Raw genomic sequence first — 19,044 nt, 5'->3', positions numbered from 1 at the left:
CAAATGCCAATAGAAGAGACCTTTATTATTACAGAACACACTGAAAGGCTTCCTGTCATTGTGAGATATAAGGGATACCTTTTTCACTACCCCTAGAGGACAACAATTAAGACATACCTGATTGAACCATAGCACTGCTGCCAATTTGAGGCTTAAGATCAGCTTCTAAGAGACCAGGAGAAACAGTTACTACTGGTCCTGAGAATAGGGGACCTTTTAAAGTGAGCAGTTGCCCTTGTGGCGTCATCACAAGGTTTGCAGAAGTGTGTGGAGTATTCGAGGGTGAGGTATTTTCTGTAAGGAAGACCAGAAATTAGTTACGGATAAAAGTCTTTCAATTAATGCTAGTGTAGCCCATGAGTCTAGGAGATGTCCTTAAAATCACACTGACTTAAAAGGTTAAGAAGTAAATTTCAAATTTAGTTAGGGAGATCAGGCACAGTGCATAACACATGTAATACTAGCACTTTGGGAAGCCAAGGCAGGAGGACTGCTTGAGGCCAGGAGTTACAGACCAGCCTGAGCAACAAGGTGAGACCCCATCTCTACCGAAAATACAAACATTAGCTGGGCATGGTGGTGTGCGCCTGTAGTCCAAGCTGCTGGGTAGGCTGAAGCAGGAGGATCACCTGAGCCCAGGAGTTTGAGGGTACAGTGAGCTACGATGACACCACTGTGCTCTAGCCTGGGCCACAGAGCGAGACCCTGTGTCTCAAAAAACAAATTTAGTTAGGGAAACACAACTTGGAATTTATTTTCTTAAATCACTTTTCAATGAGTAATGGTTACCTGTCCACTGATTCTCCTAAGGGAGAGAATTTCTTATTTGTTGAGGAATAGAGTTGTGGAACCACATCTTCAATGGAATGACTTCTGATAGTCTTTTTTATTTTTCAGATGCATTCTCTTATTTATGCTTCTGACAGTCTTGATAGTATGTCAAGAGGAAGGTATACATGATTCTATCCCTAGGCTGCATTTCCTATATACTTCTAACAAACTTAAGTTTCTAGGCCCTCAGTTTTCCTATCTGTAAAATGAGGTGACGGGACCAAATAATCATTAAATTCCTTTCTTAGAAGTAATACCATTTGATTCTGCAATGTTAGAAAAACTAATTCATGTTTTAGTATCCATCACTAACTTCTTAGTTTGATGTAATAAACCAGACTTTCTGGTTCAGATACAGCTATCCAAAGCGTAAAAAAGGATATACTATTCTTTTTTTTTTTTAATGCATCTTTTATTTTATTTTTTTGGAGACAGAGTCTCGCTCTTTTGCCCTGGCTAGAGTGCTGTGGTGCCAGCCTAGCTCACAGCAACCTCAAACTCCTAGGCTTAAGCAATCCTTCTGCCTCAGCCTCCCAAGTCGCTGGGACTACAGGCATGCACCACCATGCCCGGCTAATTTTTTCTATATATTTTTAGTTGTCCAGATAATTTCTTCCTATTTTTTAGTAGAGACGGGGTCTCGCTCTTACTCAGGCTGGTCTCAAACTCCTCAGCTTGTGCGATCCTCCCACCTCGCCCTCCCAGAGTGCTACGATTACAGGCATGAGCCACTGCACCCAGCCAGGATATACTATTCTTTAAAGAAGATAAGCAAATAATATAAAATCAGTTTTGCCTCACTTCTAAAATCAAGACATGAGAAAGAATTTAAAACCAATTTACTCTATTCTTTAATAATTCTTTTTTTTTTTCTCAGAATTGTCCATGTCCATCTGTCATGGTTTTACCCCCATAAAGGCAAAACCAAAATGATTAACACAGCTTTTCTTTCAGCAGGATTAATGGCAGTACTTTAATAATTCTTTATGCATTAATAGGTGATCTGATGAAAAACAGAGCCTGATTCAACAAAATTAAAAATAAAAAAAATTTCCTGCCAGACATGCTGCGACTCCTGCCTGTAATCCCAGAACTCCGGACGGCCGAGGCAAGCTCCTTCAGGCCAGGAGCTCGAGATCAGCCTGGGCAAGAGCGAGACCCCATCTGTACAAAAAAATAGAAAAATTAGCCAGGCATAGCAGTGCAGCCCTGTAGTCCCAGCTACTCAGGAAGCTGAGGCAGAAGAATCGCTTGAGCCCAGGAGACTGAGGTTGCTGTGAGCTATAATGATGCCACTGCAGTCTAGCCTAAACAACAGAGGGAGACTTCTCTCTCCAAAAAGAAAAAAAAAAATCCAATTTGTCTCAGATAGACACAAACTTACTCAACCCATCAGCAGAGCTGCAGGGAAACCATGAGTTCACATATAAAGTTTGAAAAGATGATAGCTTTAAAAATTACTCACTAAAAACACATGACTGTAGACTGCTATTAGAATTAGGATTTATATGTTACCAAGTCTGGTAACATCTCAGGATTTGCTTGAGCACGTAAAGTCAGAAACCGAAATCTAATGTAGTTAATATTCTACTTTTTATATAACTCATCTTTAATTAATCTAATTAAAACTAAAACTGTTGCCAAAAGATGATGTTCAGTCCACTAAACTGATGTTCATCTACATTAAGGAAAGCAAACAATGTCCCTCCTACCTGTGGCCTGGTCTCTTTTTCTGGAAAGAATCAAAGGTTTGCCCCTCCTGTTATTTATAAACATCTGTCCAAGATCGACAGATGATGCAGAAGATCCTTCCTGCTGTTTGCTACTTCTGTGAGACATATCAAACTCATCTGATCCCATCTTCTTTTTTCTTTTTTGTGCCTCTAGTGCTTGTTGCTTTGCATAAATATACTCTAGCTTCTTCAGGACCACTTCCTCTGTCTTACCTGCAGGTTGACAGGGAATAAATTATCACTCTCTGCAAGACCCCACATAATAATGAGAAAGAGTCAACTGAAATCCAGTTGATTTAACTATATTCCTCAAAACTATGGAAGGCAAAAATGATTACAATCCAAAAGAAATGTCCCCCCCACCGCGAGTCAAAAGATAATTCTGCTGTAAACTCTGGGAGCCAAGCCTTAAAATAAGTAGTATCTGAAAGATCTTCTAAGGATTTCTGCTCACTAAAGCTATTATTAAGCTCTTCCTAGCATTTTGGGAAGCCAACATGGGAGGAGGATCACTTGAGGTCAGGAGTTAGAGACCAGCCTGAGAAAGAGCGAGACTCCGTCTCTACTAAAAATAGAAAAAATAAGCCAGGCATGGTGGTGCATGCCTGTAGTCCCAGCTACTTGGGAGGCTAAAGTAAGAGGATCGCTTGAGCCCAGGAGTTTGAGGTTGCTGAAAGCTAGTCTGACACCACGGCACTAGCCGGGACAACAGAGCAAGGCTCTGTCTCATAAACAAACAAACAAATGAATAACAGATTGAGACTCTGTCTCAAAAATAAATAAAGCAAGCTATTATTATGCTCTTAACCAGAGATCATTTACATATCTCACCTGAAAGAGATGCTACTTTCCGTATCAGAATATTTCGTTTTCGAGTCAGGAGATTTTTCTGTCCTATCAATTTGTCTGCCTGATCTGTTAGTCCCTGAATTTCACTGAATGCCTAGAACAGAAATAGTAATATTATTTTCAATCTGTCCACTCTTTCCTATGAACAGGTAGGGTCTACACAATTTCTTTAATGAAAAAAAATACTTTAGGAGAACTTTTTAATGCTATTAACAACAATTACTGATGTTTCAGGAATTATTTTTTGTTAAACTGCAAGAGGTCTTCTGGCTTTTACTTTAGGGAATATAGATCATGAATATTTCTAAAGAACATCATTTAGTGGTAACAGGTGTTCCACTATTGCAAAGAGATATAAAACATTTGTGCTCTGCTTAGATTTTTAAAAAAAAAAAAATTGTTATGGGTACATAATAGTTGTATATATTTGTAGGGTACATGTGATCTTTTGATACAGGTATAGAATGTGTAATAATCAAATCAAGGTAACTGGGGTATCTATCACCTCAAGCATTTATCATTTCCTCATGTTAGGAACATTCTAATTTTACTCTTTTAGTTATTTTAAAGTATACCATAACTTACTGTTGACTACAGTCAATTTGTTGTGCTGTCAAATATTGTTCATTCTATCAAATTATATTTTCACATTTGCTTAGATTTTAATTATCAACTTTAAAATCATTTCCTAGTCTAAGTAAAATCTGGTTGAAATAACTTTGCTCTAGAGGGATATGAATGCTTATCCTGTCCTGTTCTAACTCTGACAAAAAAGCAATTTAAATGAAATTATCTTAGATATTTTATATGCAAAGTTAAAACTGCTAGCTTAAATATTTCAGATTTTCCTTTAAAATGATTATCAACTGTTAAGAAGTATGTTAAAATATCATTCATGTTGTGCTTTGCACTGTGATAAACTGTTCTATCAAGAACACTAATGTAAAGAGAATGTGGTAAACAGAGCTAATCAGAGTTTATGACTTTATCTAAAGAAAGGATATAGCTCTGCCAGTTAAGAATCTGACTTTCAGTGAAAAGCTACTCTGACTTAACATAATGATTTTCCCCCTAAGGGATTTACTGGGAATTCACTAGCCCATGTTCAATTGTTAAATACAAGTACTTCTGTTTCAATCTCCTTCATATGGCAATGGATTTCCTTTCTCATAGTATCCCTAAGATTTTCTTAGTCAAGGTCTTATTTGTCATTTACACAGAACACTTACCCGAGTAAGAATGAGACTTTTGGAAACTTTGGAAGAATGAAGTAATCCCAATGTGGTCTTTAATTTCTCAAACAGATCCCTCATTTCACCACGCCGCCGCCGCTCATTGGCAGTGTGTGTCCGGCGATAATAAGCAAAGGCTTCTGCTTCTTTCTGTAGTTTGTCACTCCAGTAATCAGGCTTCAGTTTGAGAGGAACTGGTGGAGCCTGTCCAAATAAGATTGCCTCCTAAGCATCTTTCACATGTACCTGCCCTCTTCCTCTAATTCAAATGGGACTGCTCTATTTCAGGCATCCATCGTCTTTTGTCTTAACTGTCAAAACAGCCTCCCAAGCGGTCATCTTACTACCAGTCTATCATTCCTCCAAATCTAATTTCAACAATGCCAACAGTATAAATTCTAATACATGCTATGTGATCATATCAGTTCCCAGGTCAAATTTCAGTAGTGCTCAAATGAGGAAGAATTTGTGTGTGGTGGTAACAGATCCAGAAAAGCTTATCTATATAATTTTTTATTATTATAACTACTAAAACTTGTTTTCATGACACAAATATATTTTTTAAAAATACTGTAAGATCCTTCACAATCCATGGTAAAGGATCAACTGCCACTCTTTTAAATCACTTTCTCTCCAACCATTCCTAACTGCTAGAAATTTCAAAACATACTATGCCATCCCACACCTCCCCGCCATTACACAGGCTTTTGCCTATACCTGGATTATTTATCCTTCCCTCCCAGTCCTCCATAACATTTAAAACTTCACACTCAGAACTCAAACTCTGTACTTTTTCAGGAAAGTCTTTCTTGACCTTCAGGATGCCTGAGGCCTCCTTTTTCTATCTTCTTTATTCTACTTCAATTTTAAAGCTTTTTCCTACAAAAAAGTTATAGATGCATATAGGGTTTTAAATATATGATCAGCTTATAATGAAAAGCAACTGTACCCTGCTCCTATACCTGGAACCTCAGACACAACCACTTTTTGATTCTTTTAGCAGCTTCTCTGCCTATTTAATCTATATCCTAAATAAAAAATAGTAACATAAGCTTTATTTTTTCCCATTTACAATGCTACCTCTATTAACTTCCTGCTATGCAGAAGATTTACTTCATACTATGCTCTCTTATCTTGCCACCTCATCATCCCAAAATAATTGTATCACTAACTTTAGTTCTTTTACTGATCCCTTAGCAACTTGAATATAATTCTATCTTAATTTCTCATTTCATCAACAATAAACAGTCTATCTTGCCTTTCCACATTGTAAAATGATGTCATATCCTTCCCATTATTTCTTCTTCCTTCTTTCACCTCCAAATTTGTCATTTATATGCACACATTTTTCAAGGCTGAAATTAAATCTTCCATATTTTATTCATAGGTTGCCATAAAGGTTTTTAAAAATCATTAACAGTAGCTACACTTTTATGACATTGTAAATAATAATTGTACAAGATGAACAATTTTGTGTTTTTTCCCTCTGATGTTGCTGTCGTTTTTTTTCTGACACTATTTGCCTTTACCATAACCCTGTAGTACCCAAAACCTCTTATATAAATCCATTGTCTTTCTAAAGTTAAACTCATTATAAATTAATACAAAATCAGAGAATAAAAGATGCAAAATAGACAGAAAATCAGTATCAATTTTAAATATAGCAAAGTGCTACAAGTATTTGCATACTTGGGGTGCAAAACAATAGATTGTATAAATAAGCTATCATAAAAATCTTTATATCTGAAAAATGTTTTAAAATGAAAGAAAACATAGTGATATATGCAAAATGATTAAAACCATGAAAATGTATATCATATGATCCTCCAAATCAGATCAAAGCCAAACAAATTATGCTGTGTTTTCTTTAAAGGAACCAAATGCCATCCTTATGCTACTATGATACACACTGAAAACAGTAATAAAATTAAAAGAAGGTTTATAATTTCATGGCTCCTTGAATTGCCAGACATCATTACACAGAGTAAGTTTTTAGGTCACTGAAAATCATGAGTAAGAAAGATGACAGCTTGTTTTACATCAAATCATCACAAAACTACTTTTCAAATAAGCATATTGATGTTTATATACTCCATATCAATTTTAAATTCTCTAAATTACTCTATCCTCTGGGAGGAATAAAAGAATTAAGAGAAAAAAACATTAATAGTGTCATTTCATTAAGGGGGAAACAACTGCTCATATTAACTCACTGGTAAAAATAACCCTGGGGGGAAAAATCATGTCCAATATATTAGCTTATGTTGTTTCAACCTTAAGATAAATGTTTCAATTTTAGTAAATGAATGCTCATCATTAAATATATTCTAAATACCTTTCGACTCCTTTCAGCAGCTTTTTCATCTGTAGAACTATGGGTACGGCACCTAAATAAAGATAGTATTTTTCAATATCTTACTGAAATTCAGTAATCTAAGACCTATTTCACAGTTATATTGAACCAAACCATCCCAAATTGTCTAACTGTAACCAGCTTCTTTTCCCCAAGGTGTCATATATATTAATAGCTATATTATTTAACATTATTTTCTCTAAGAAAAGTGTCCAAATAGTCACTAAAAATAAAAATTACTTTTTTCTATCATGAAATATTTTAGACATACAGAACTGTATAAACAAATATACAGCTTTCCCTCCGTATCAGTGAGGGATTGGTTCTAGGACCTCTCAGATTCCCAAATACTCTGATGCTCAAATCTCTGTTATAAAATGATGTAGTATTTGCATATAACCTATGTACACCCTTCCATATACTTTAAATCATCTCTAGATTACTTATAACACCTAATACAATTGTAAATACTATGTCAAAAGCTGTTATACTGCATTGTTTAGGGAATACTGACAAGGAAAAAAAGCCTGTGCACATTTAATACAGATGCAATGTTTTTCTTTTGAATATTTTCAAACCATGGTTGGTTGTACCCATGAATGTGGAACCTACATATAGGGAGGGCTGACTATATAATGAACACCCAGAAATATACTATCCAGCTTGAAATATTATCCATCTCAAAATCAGTAGAGATTCTATGTGCAGTCCACTCAATCACATTCCCTTTCTTCCTTCTTATGGGTAAACACTTCCAGACTGAGTTTACCATGTACACTTTTACAGTTTTACTAGGAATGTATATCTCCAAACAAAAAATACTATGTACCCTTTTAAATATTACATATTACACTGTATCTTTCTGCAACTGATTTATTTCGTTCAATGTTATACCTGAGATATGTTGATACAAACAGTTTTAGTTCAATCATTTGAACTGCTATATAGTATGCCACAGTAAATTTTCTAAAATTTATGTTTTCAGAATGTTTGTAGTTATTTAGGTTGTTCCCAGATCTTTACACCATCAGGAGTAGAATTACTGAGTACAAGAAAGTTGGCAGCGCGCGGTGGCTCACGCCTGTAATCCTAGCAACTCTGGGAGGCCAACGCGGGTGGATTGTTTGAGCTCAGGAGTTTGAGACCGGCAAGAACAAGACCCTGTCTCTATTAAAAAAAAAAAAAAAAAAAAAAAAGAAACAAATTAGCTGGACAACTAAAAATATATATAGAAAACATTAGCCGGGCACGGTGGCACATGCCTATAGTCCCAGCTACTCGGGAGGCTGAGGCAGTAGGATCACTTGAGCCCAGGAGTTTGAGGTTGCTGTGAGCTAGGCTGACGCCACAGCATTCTAGCCTGGGCAACAGAGTGACACTCTATCTCAAAAGAAAAAAAAAAAGAAAGCTATGCACATCTTCTACTTTAGTAGATGTCAAACCAGTAATAACAATTTATATTCCACTTGCAATTAAATTTGAGTCCCCACTGCTCCATACCTAGGTAACAGTACTATCAGAAATTTCAATTTTTGCCAATCTTATAGGTATGAATTGGTAATCACCGTGGTTTAATTTGCATTTCCCTAATTACTTGTGAAGTTCAACAAATTTACATGTGTTTACTGGTCTTTTAGGTTTCCTCTTCTGTAAACTTCCTGTGAATATCCGTTACTTTTCTACTAGATCATCTTTCAATTTTTTTATATCCTTGATATACTAATCCTTTGTCACTTATCCATATTACAAATATTTTCCTTATAGTCTGAGTTTGCCTTTTCACTGTTTTCATGGTATCCTGGTAGAATTTTGTTATGACAAGAGGCCTGTTCACTGTTCTGTGGCACACATATCTTGCTCTTACTCTGTAAACCTTTATCTTGCTGTTGCTCTGTACACCTATCTTGTCCTTCCCTCAGTAAACTTCGTTTCATGCTTGCAAAAAAAAAAAAAAATTAAAATTAAAAAAATTTAATCCTTCTTTTAAATTTAAAATCCTAAAAATTTAAATAAATTTAATTACATCTTTAATTTTTTTTTTTTTCCCTTTTTGAGACAGTCTCACTCTGTCACCTAGGCTAGAGTAGTGGCATCATCATAGCTCACTGCAACCTCAAACTCCTGGGCTCAAGCGATCCTCCTGCCTCGGCCTCCTGAGTAGCTGGGACTACAGGCAAACAACACTACACCTGGTTAATTTTTCTGGTTTTTTTTTTTTAGAGACCAGGTCTTGCTCTTGCTCAGATTGGTCTCAAACTCCTGACCTCAAGCAATTGTCCTGCCTTGGCCTCCCAGAGTGCTAGGATTACAGGTATGAGCCACTGCATGGGGCCTAAATCTTTAATTTTTAATCTTCAGTTTTAATCTGTTCCTTTATAGTCTGGGCTCTTTGTGTGGTTATTCTTGGCACTTTATTATTCCATCCCATTAACATGATATCTCTCTCCGTTTATTGAATTCTTTCTCAATGTCTTTGTCTTGCACAGCTTTTGTTAGATACAGTCCCTGACAGCTTTTTTTCATATTATTGTAAATGATATTTTCTAGATTACATTTTTTTGTTTGTTGCTATTATTTAGAAACTCGATTTTGGTATACAGAACTTATCCAACAATACTGCTGAACTTTTTTTTTAGTTTTTAAGGGATCCGAATTCTTTCAAGCTTAACCGGTAGGTAGGTGAAGTAGCCCACAAACAGTTTTGGAGTGAAAATAAACTACAGGTCCTCTTTTCCACTCTTTAGACTTTCTTAGCATCCGTAGGGATAAAGAAATATTCCCTCTCAACTCATTGCTACTTTCATATGATAGATAAAGAGAGAAGAGGAAAGAAAAATGTCTGGGAAATATATTTTCCTTACCTTCTCTCTCTCACACCCAAATCTATAATCAATACAAGGCTTACTAAAACAGAAAATGAAATAAATTTTCCTGAGCAAATTGTCAGGCCCTCCACATTTCATCTCATCAGAGGAACAGGTAGACAAATTTTCCTAACTGTATCTCACCTGTTCAACTAGTGAAATAACCAAATTTAGAATGTCATTCCTTATTCTTCTGAAAAGATAAAGAAACTAACCTCTGTTAAGTAGAGTCCACTTACATAGGTTACTATGCTAGTTGCGTATATTATCTCATTTCACACTTCAAATGGGGACATTTTCCTCATTTCATAGGTAAAGAATATGAGATTCAGAAATATTAAAGACTTGCCCAAGGTTAAATATCCACAAACTAACAAAACTATTATCTTAACACCAGTGTATCAGGCTCTAAAAGCATGTTATTCATATTTACACACTGCTTCCTAGGAAGGACCAAGAAAGGTTAATTATCTCCCAATTCTAGCTCCTCTCATCTATACTAATTAGAAAAAAAATACAGGAAAAAGAACAAGGTCAGTTACCCAGAGCTTCTAAAGAGAACATTTAGTTTTGTTTCTGGTTAAAAAGCAACAGTAACAATCCAAAGAGATATAAGACTTACCGCTGTTTAAATGTCTGTGTGTACGCAGCTGTGGTCTTCACGTGGGCAACATTAATTTCCTCTGAGAGCTCTTCTACGGTCTCAATGTCCACCTGTTCCTCATCATCCTCAATGTATTCTACACAGTTATTCTGAAATATATCATTCCGACAGTAAATAATGTATGGGGGGGCAAGCAAACCTAAAATTTTCAAATGCATGCTTCCCTTATAAAACTGACTAGTGCCAAATATACCATGAGTACTGATAATCCTAAACTTATTAATCATAATAAGGAATTAAATCAGAAAGATAACACATGACTAGAATTAATAACGAAGAACTACACTGTAAGTCATAAATATACATTAAACAGACATCATTAAACTGAACAGAGTCTCCAAAGAGCTGCAGTGAAGCTTCAGTGTTATCGTTAGTGGACAAAATTCAGGTACAGATATATTAATGCTTCATAAATCTTAAGGTCAAATAACAGCAAAATAAAATTTGGTGAGAGAAAAGGTAGAAAGGAGAAAAACTCAGGTTCTTTTTTAAGGGGCCTTCATGACTAACACTGTATCAGATACCCACAAATCAATACACCTTAACATACATAAGGCAGGTATGGAAATAGAATACAGCTCAGCCTTCCAAGTCTCTCAACCCACAAAATGAGAGCTTTTGAGGAATTTCAGGTTTTAAAAGAAGCCTGAGATTGTTATACTTCCTTATTATACCAAAAAAGGAGTCAGTCAAGTAAGCATTTATTGAGCCCCTGTCATAGAAACTCACTGAATATTTTATGTAACAGTAGAATTATATGGATATATAAAATAAGCAGATATATTCAAGTCCACCTTTAAAAGTAGTGTTTACCATGCCAGAAACTAAGCATGGAATATATTTTCTGTTAACTATAATCATACTATACCAGAGAGGCACAACTCAAATTAAAGTATCCCAATCACCTTATTAATTCTATGCTTAAACTTGTTGGAAAAATTACTTACCCCTAAATTATAGGCTCCATAAGGCTGATAGATGCTAAATGCAAGCCATCATTTATGTTCCCCACCCCAATTTAAGCACAATTTAAACAATGTATATTAAATTTTAAAATGTAAACAATATATATTGAAATTAACTCTATGAAGCAAAATCGACAAAATTCCAACAAAATCTAAAGAGGTAGTAATGTAGGTAGATACTTTATAAGATTTAAACTCAACAATGTCTGCCATCTGTAGGGTTTTAACTGCAGGCTTTGTAAATAATATCCAATGACCTCCATAATGGAATATTTAAAGTGGCTATTCACGACTTTCCTCACACTATTCCAATATAATGTTTATCATAAGTATAAAGATAGGTGTGGGAAATGCACATAAATGCAATGTAGAATTTAGATTTTAGAGATCACTTAATGTAACACCCTTACTTTTAAAATAGTATAACTTGGCCGGGTGAGGTGGCTCACGCCTGTAATTCTAGCACTCTGGGAGGCCGAGGCAGGTGGATCGCTCGAGGTCAGGAGTTTGAGACCAGCCTGAGCAAGAGCAAGACCCTGTCTCTACTAAAAATAGAAAGAAATTAGCTGGCCAACTAAAAATATATACAGAAAAAATTAGCCGGGCATGGTGGCGCATGCCTGTAGTCCCAGCTACTCGGGAGGCTGAGGCAGTAGGATCGCTTAAGCCCAGGAGTTTGAGGTTGCTGTGAGCTAGACTGACGCCACGGCACTCACTCTTGACGCCACGGCACTCACTCTAGACGCCACAGCACTCACTCTAGCCCAGGCAACAAAGCGAGACTCTGTCTCAAAAAAAAAAAAAAAAAAAAAAAAAATTTTTATTAAAAAAAAAAGTGTTAACTTGTTTGTCTCATTCTCTAGTAGTACATTTAAGCAATGCCTCGTTAGATGATTAAGACACCCTAAAGGTTCTATTAAGTCAGTTCCACTGACAGCAATAGTTTTCACTGGTTTTAAAGCTGGACTGTTTTTTGGTCTGCTGTTTATCTGGCCTGACTTACAATGGGAGACTCTGCAAAAAGCACAGTAAGATCTACAATATAACTCCTAAACTCAATGAATTTAGATTCTTCAGCTACCTACAGATATCCATCCTTAAAATGGCTTAGGCTATAGAGAGAATATAAGGCAAATGCATACAGAATTATCCAATTTTAGAGCTAGATCCTCATTTACAAATGAGACAACTGAGGTACAGAAACAATCAATAGAGGGACTTTAAAATACTTAAACATTTTAGGGTTTTAAAATACTAATCTTTTTGTTATATTTTATCTGTTTAAGGCAGTTAGGCATTAACAGAAAAGGACCAGATAACAAAGAGGCTGAATGATCTCAAGTGCGATTCTAAAACAACCAGCTGCGTAACAATCAGTGCAGATGGCTGTTACCTGCTATTGAAGAAAAGGACAGTGTTTAGGTTCCAGGGCACCCCACAGGCATCTGGCTCTGGACTCCTTATGTTTTATATCAGCCTATATATATATCAGGGGTGGCCCGGCGTGGTGGCTCACGCCTGTAATCCTAGCACTCTGGAAGGCCTACGCAGGGATTGTTTGAGCTCAGGAGTTCGAGACCAGCCTGAGCAAGAGTGAGACCCCATCTCTACTAAAAATAGAAAGAAATTATATGGACAGCTAAAAATATATATATATAGGAAAATTAGCCAGGCATGGTGGCGCATGCCTGTAGTCCCAGCTACTCGGCAAGCTGAGGCAGGAGGATCGCTTGAGCCCAGGAGTTTGAGGTTGCTGTGAGCTAGGCTGACACCACGGGACTCTAGCCTGGGCAACAGAGTGAGACTCTGTCTCAAAAAGTGTGTGTGTGTGTGTGTGTGTGTGTGTGTGTGTGTGTGTGTGTGTGTGAGAAAAAGTGTGTGTGTGTGTGTGTGTGTGTGTGTGTGTATCAGAGGTCAGCAAACCACAGAGTTATCACCTGTTTTTGTAAATGAAGTTTTACTGGAATACAGCCACACTCATTCACTTATGGCTGCTTTAACGCTACAACAGCAGTTGATTAGTTGCAACAGCTAAAATACTTACTACCTGGTCCTTTACAGAAAATGTTTGTCTAACTCCTACCCTACATCATACCCGACTTATAGTTACTTAGTTCAGTAAGTACAATCCTAAATAGGAAGCCTATAAAAATATTTCAAGAAAATAAAAAACTATATGGGTCATATTACAAAGGATGATGACCAAAGTCTAGAACATAAGTTGTAGAGACTAAATGACTAATTTTAGGAGATAATTAAAAAGCAACTTTAGGCAGGATTATATTAAAATATTAGATGGATGGTATTTTTTAATTTTTTTCCAAAGAAAAACATCTCTCTAAATGCAGGTGGGTAAGTTCTCCTCCAGTTCTAAGGTCACCTATTTCCTGTTTATTGCATCTACCAGAAAAGCTATAATATAATCACCTCACACAGAAAATGTCACAAAAACTGAGATCAAATGTGATAATGATTTCAGGATTTTTTAAAAAAACTCAACTTGGTAGGGACTCAAGCACCTATCCCCCAAAGGCTTAAGGCAGCCGTCCCATAATACCAGACACTTAAGTCTCAACGCATAATACAAGCTTAAAAATGTTGCCTGACTGACACGTCCTAAAAATTACAAAGTCACCTAATCATGATCTAAACCTAGGAATCCAACTGAATGTATTAGGTCTTACTGATCTTCTGAAAAAGCTACTGTCTCTAATAAATCATTTAAATCCTTGAGGTTTCAGTCACAATAAAAATGGGCTCACCACCTTTTCTACATCATCAACCTCCTCACTCTGGTAGTCAGAAACAACATCCACAATTTCATCAATAGAATCATCGGTTTTCTCATTCTCATCTTCCTCATCATCCTCTTCCAAATCGAAAACAGTGAAGTCAGCACCGCTTCTCCCACCCTTCTTCTCTTGCTTTAGTTTTATCTGTTCTCCCGGTAGTAGTAAACGACCCTGAAAATGTCCATTCCCTCTGCTGCCTTTTGTAGCTCTTCTAGGAACAATGGAGAAGACTGGAGGATTAGAAATTCTACTCCAAGAATCACATTCCATTTTTAAAACTCTGGCATTCTCAGTAGTTCCACTTTTTCCCAATAAGTCAGAGATGCCTTGTTCTTGTTGAAACACATCTGCATTTTCTTGACATGTCTTTGTTTCTTTAATTAACTGCTCATCTGCCTCTTTCTTACATTCCTGTGAAGTTCTAACACATTTCCGTGTCAAGGGGCCCTTCAGATGTTTTCTCCATCTCTCCCTAATGCTGTGCTTCTCCAGAGAGTCTCCACATCCCTTCTGCTTTGCCTCGGGCTGTGGATTAGATTGCTGTTCCACAACTTTGCTCCCTGATAATTCGAGTTTACTTCTTTCCTTAGAGATGACTAGAAATTCATTTGATTTTTCTTCTGGATTATCTAATCCTTTCTGCTGTTCCACCTTCACCTCACCAAGTTTTTGAAGCTGTACTTTACTTACATTTTGGACTGTCCTATTACTGGCTCTTTCAGAAAAGGTCCTAACTTCCAGAATAGTCAGTTTTTCCTTTGAACTGTTGTGATTCCTAGTCCCACACTCTTCGTTAATATCTTTATAGTTTTCACCTGTATGCAACCCAGTGCTAAAGGAGTGCTCAGTAGGTTTGACAGTTGCAGAAACAACTTCTGTAAGGGATTCTTCATCCAAATGATCTCCCCTATGTTCCAAGGAATCATTCAGGGTTTCTTGTGAGGCAATAGCTCCTGAGTTTTGCTTTATTATATTAGCCTCAGGGTCTATAGCTTCTCCTTCTGAATGCAGAGCCTTCTTAGTTTCCTGCTCTCTTTTTATAGACTTTGTTTCATCTTTCTTATCTGCATTCTGGGATTCTCTTTTCATCTGAAGGGAAGCAACATGTTGAAGAATGGAGCTAGGAACAGGCTTTTGTCCTGGGAGCTGCAGCAAAGCAAAACTACCAGACTGGAGAGGAATAAGACTGGCTGTACCAACAGGCTGTCCTCCTGAGCTGTAAGTTATTTTGGTTTCAGAGCCTGTTTTACTTGCAAAGCTTTGCGGTTCAGGAGGAGAAATCCTCAGGGTCAATGTGCCAGCCTGAGACACAAAACTAGGTCCAGAGGAAAGCAGTGATGGTGCCTGAGTGATAACATTCACTGCTGGAGAAGAACCAACAGCCTGAATTACAGGATTCATGACAGAAAAAGCAGAGGATGAAGTGGAAGATGGTGGAGTCTCAGAAGGTTTGGAAGGAGCAGGTAACCGGATTCCCATCACAGACCCTGGTTTTTTTTTTTTTTTTTTTAAAAAAAAAAAAGGAAAAAAGAAAAGAAAATTTTAAATCACCATTGCCCATATCAAGATTTCCACAGTATGCTTTTCTTTTTGGTCACAACTCTGGTGCATTAACATAACATATTACCAACTGATTCAACAAAAGAAAAATCCATCAGAAAAATCTCCAATTTTATACCTGGGTTCCGAAACATGACGGGCTGTAAGGTGGGCTGGGTATTTGAGCCTCGAAGCTGATGCAAAGGTAGGAGCTGGACAATCTGCCCATTGGGGTGCCTAAATAGGTTCATTCCACTTGGACTCCTAATAGGCTGCAAGACCATTCGATGTCCCTGAAGTTGTGTGTTTGGGACAGCTCTAAGAGTAGGAGAACCCTGCTGCACTGGAATCAGCAACAACCGAGGTCCAGGACGTTTCACTGTGTTAGGAGAGACCTGTGGAACAGCCACTGGAATTTGAGGGGCATTTTCTGAAAAACAGGAAATGGAAACATAGTATCAAAATTTCCCTTTAACACATATGAGAAAAAAAAAACTATTAAGACATAGGATCTATGCTGTAAGTAACTTCTAATTTGAATTATAAAGTTGGGGAAATCTTATACCTCTATAATGCACTACTTCTGACTGATAACAATTTATTTTAAACGCTAAGCAGCCAGACATTGTGGAGCTTTACATTTAGAATGGTAAAAAAGGTGCATTTAAAGAGATAATGCTTGGGCCGGCACGGTGGCTCACACCTGTAATCCTAGCACTCTGGGAGGCCGAGGTGGGAGGATCACTCGAGGTCAGGAGTTCCAGACCAGCCTGAGCAAGAGCAAAACCTCATCTCTACTAAAAATAGAAAGAAATGATCTGGACAGCTAAAAATATAGATAGAAAAAAAATTAGCCGGGCATGGTGGCACATGCCTGTAGTCCCAGCTACTCGGGAGGCTGAGGCAGAGGGATTCCTTAAGCCCAGGAGTTTGAGGTTGCTGTGAGTTTGACGCCATGGCACTCTAGCCCAGGCAAGAGAGCGAGATTCTGTCTCAAAAAAAGATAATGCTTGAAAAACATAGGTAGGCCTCTAAATCTGGACTCTTGTTAAAGTTAAAGGGATCGCTTATAAGATTCTCTTCTTCAACTTAAAAATTAAGGCTGATAACCCTTATTAGACTTCTAACTGAGTTTCACAGCTTATACTCAAGAAAGAGAAAGTCAAGGACCAAAAATCCTTGGTATAAAAGGCTTCTTGGCTTTTAAAATTAAAATTCACTAACAAATAAGCAAAGCTTAAAGATTAGTGGAAATTATTTTTCAAAAGGAAAAAAATACATACCTCCCCCCAAATGGAATGAAATTAAGAGACATCAAAGAAGCAAGGATATAAAGCCTGGCTAGGAAGAGGCAAAAGACTGTTTTAAAACAAATAGAAAAAGCAGAAATGTAATGCAGATGTGAATTCAAAGAGATTTCAAACCATTAATAGTACCTAAAGATGCACTTTAAGGATTGGAAGACAGATTTAGAAATACTAAGGACAAGGAAAAAAATAACACAAGTAATCTATTACAGATAGATTTTGTTTGGATCATAGGGATAAAGAGGTAGAAATAATGATCATAGTAAGCATACATGAAACTAGTCTAACATTACCATTCAAATTAGTAAACTTATTTAACATTGTTTTGCTTTATTTTTTTGAGACAGAGTCTCACTCTGTTGCCCAGGCTAGAGTGTCATGGCGTCAGCCTAGGTCACAGCAACCTCAAACTCTGGGGGCTCAAACAATCCTTCTGCCTCAGCCTCCCGAGTCACTGGGACTACAGGCATGTGCCAACCATACCCGGCTAATTTTTTCTATATATTTTGAGTTGTCCAGCTAATTTCTTTCTATTTTTAGTAGAGACAGGGTCTCACTCTTGCTCAGGCTGGTCTCAAACTCCTGAGCTCAAACGATCCCCCTGCCTCGGCCTCCCAGAGTGCTAGGATTACAGGTGTGAGCCACTGTGCCCGGTCTAACATTGTTAATAAATAAAACTTTAAAAGTTTGTCACTAAATAGAAAAAAAAAAAAAATGAACAAACCAAACAAAGATTTGAGCTTAATGTGATTGTCTATCAGGCACTCTGCCTACAAAATATACCAAATTTCTAAAAGTCATGCTCATAACATTTAAAGGACATTTACAGTTACAAAATCCAGGGCTACTCTTAAAAATGAAATAAAACACAAAGACCAAACTGTTCATGGAAATAGTAGCATGCAATTTAAACAAAAAAATCTATCTTAATGTGAATTAAGAAACATGTTGACACATTAAGCTCTTGAATTTTTCAAATTAATTTTCAGAAAGTGATTCAAAATCTAAATTATCCCAATTCAGAGAATGAAAAGATTCTTTAATATAAACTCTAAATACGTGTTTATTTAAATGTAGGTAAGGGACAGAAGAGAGAAGAGGAAAAAAATGGCAGTCAATGAGAAAGTCATAGATAACCAAGTGCCCAAAAGTTGGGATCCTATTTATGAATGGACAACAAAATTACACACACTTCCATAGAACCAGCAGCTGAGTCAGCTCTTATTATAAAAGATAAGAAAATTTGTTAATATTAGCATTTTCTCAAGTGGCATTATAGAAGATACTTTTAGGTACTAGTCTTTGATATTATGTCTTTAATATTACTCCAACATTTTCTAGCTTTCTTCATTAACAAGAAGAGAGCAAGCCATATGCTTAAGACAGACAGTAGCTAACGGGAATTAAAAAGTGTGTTTTAGTATTATTGTTTCCAGTATATTTATTTATGGGGTTAATCTCTATTATGACAAATAATGCTGGCTTCCAATTAATGTTCTCTCCAAAATACATTTAAGTAAAACAATAGTTGATTTAAATAAATGATGATACAGGCCAGGCATGGTGGCTCACACCTGTAATTCTAGTACTTTGGGAGGCCAAGGAGGGAGGATTGCTCAAGGCCAGGAGTTGGAGACCAGCCTGAGCAAAAGCGAGACCTTCTCATCTCTATAGAAAATGGAAAAAAATTAGCTACTCGGGAGGCTGAGGCAGAAGGATCGCCTGAACCCAGGAGTTTGAGGTTGCAGTGAGTTATGACCACGCCACTGCACTCTAGCCCAGGTGACAAAGCAAGACCCTGTATCAAAAAAAGGGGGGGGGGGGGAGAAAAAAAAAAAGACGATGGTACAGATGGGACTTATAGCAAAACATGTCCTATATAACTGAGAAACAACAGAACTACAAAAAAAAAAAC

At 36.9% G+C, this 19,044-nt stretch overlaps 1 protein-coding gene and 1 non-coding gene across 8 annotated transcripts in view; both read right to left on the bottom strand.

Annotated features, from left to right (window-relative positions):
• MGA (MAX dimerization protein MGA) overlaps positions 1-19,044 on the bottom strand; it is an 82,270-nt gene that overhangs the window by 4,653 nt on the left and 58,573 nt on the right. For 4 of the 7 annotated variants that reach the window (XM_045538785.1, XM_045538940.1, XM_045539090.1 and 1 more), the window contains 8 exons: positions 15,962-16,252; positions 14,254-15,770; positions 10,485-10,615; positions 6,981-7,032; positions 4,643-4,849; positions 3,396-3,507; positions 2,544-2,777; positions 118-294 (listed from right to left, as the gene is read on the bottom strand). In XM_045538785.1, coding sequence (XP_045394741.1) covers positions 118-294; positions 2,544-2,777; positions 3,396-3,507; positions 4,643-4,849; positions 6,981-7,032; positions 10,485-10,615; positions 14,254-15,770; positions 15,962-16,252 — 2,721 coding nt within the window. The remainder of the gene's footprint in view (positions 1-117; positions 295-2,543; positions 2,778-3,395; positions 3,508-4,642; positions 4,850-6,980; positions 7,033-10,484; positions 10,616-14,253; positions 15,771-15,961; positions 16,253-19,044) is intronic. The other 3 variants (XM_045538958.1, XM_045538856.1, XM_045539076.1) reach the window with 2 other exon arrangements.
• On the bottom strand, positions 1,709-1,858 carry LOC123630855. The gene has a single exon (XR_006732796.1). It is a non-coding gene; the product is annotated as a small nucleolar RNA SNORA69 (small nucleolar RNA).

The sequence above is a fragment of the Lemur catta genome, chromosome 1 (assembly GCF_020740605.2).
Source record: "Lemur catta isolate mLemCat1 chromosome 1, mLemCat1.pri, whole genome shotgun sequence".
NCBI lineage: Eukaryota > Metazoa > Chordata > Mammalia > Primates > Lemuridae > Lemur > Lemur catta.
The sequence above is the reverse complement of the archived record's forward strand: the minus strand, read 5'-3'. Positions and strand labels throughout refer to the sequence as shown.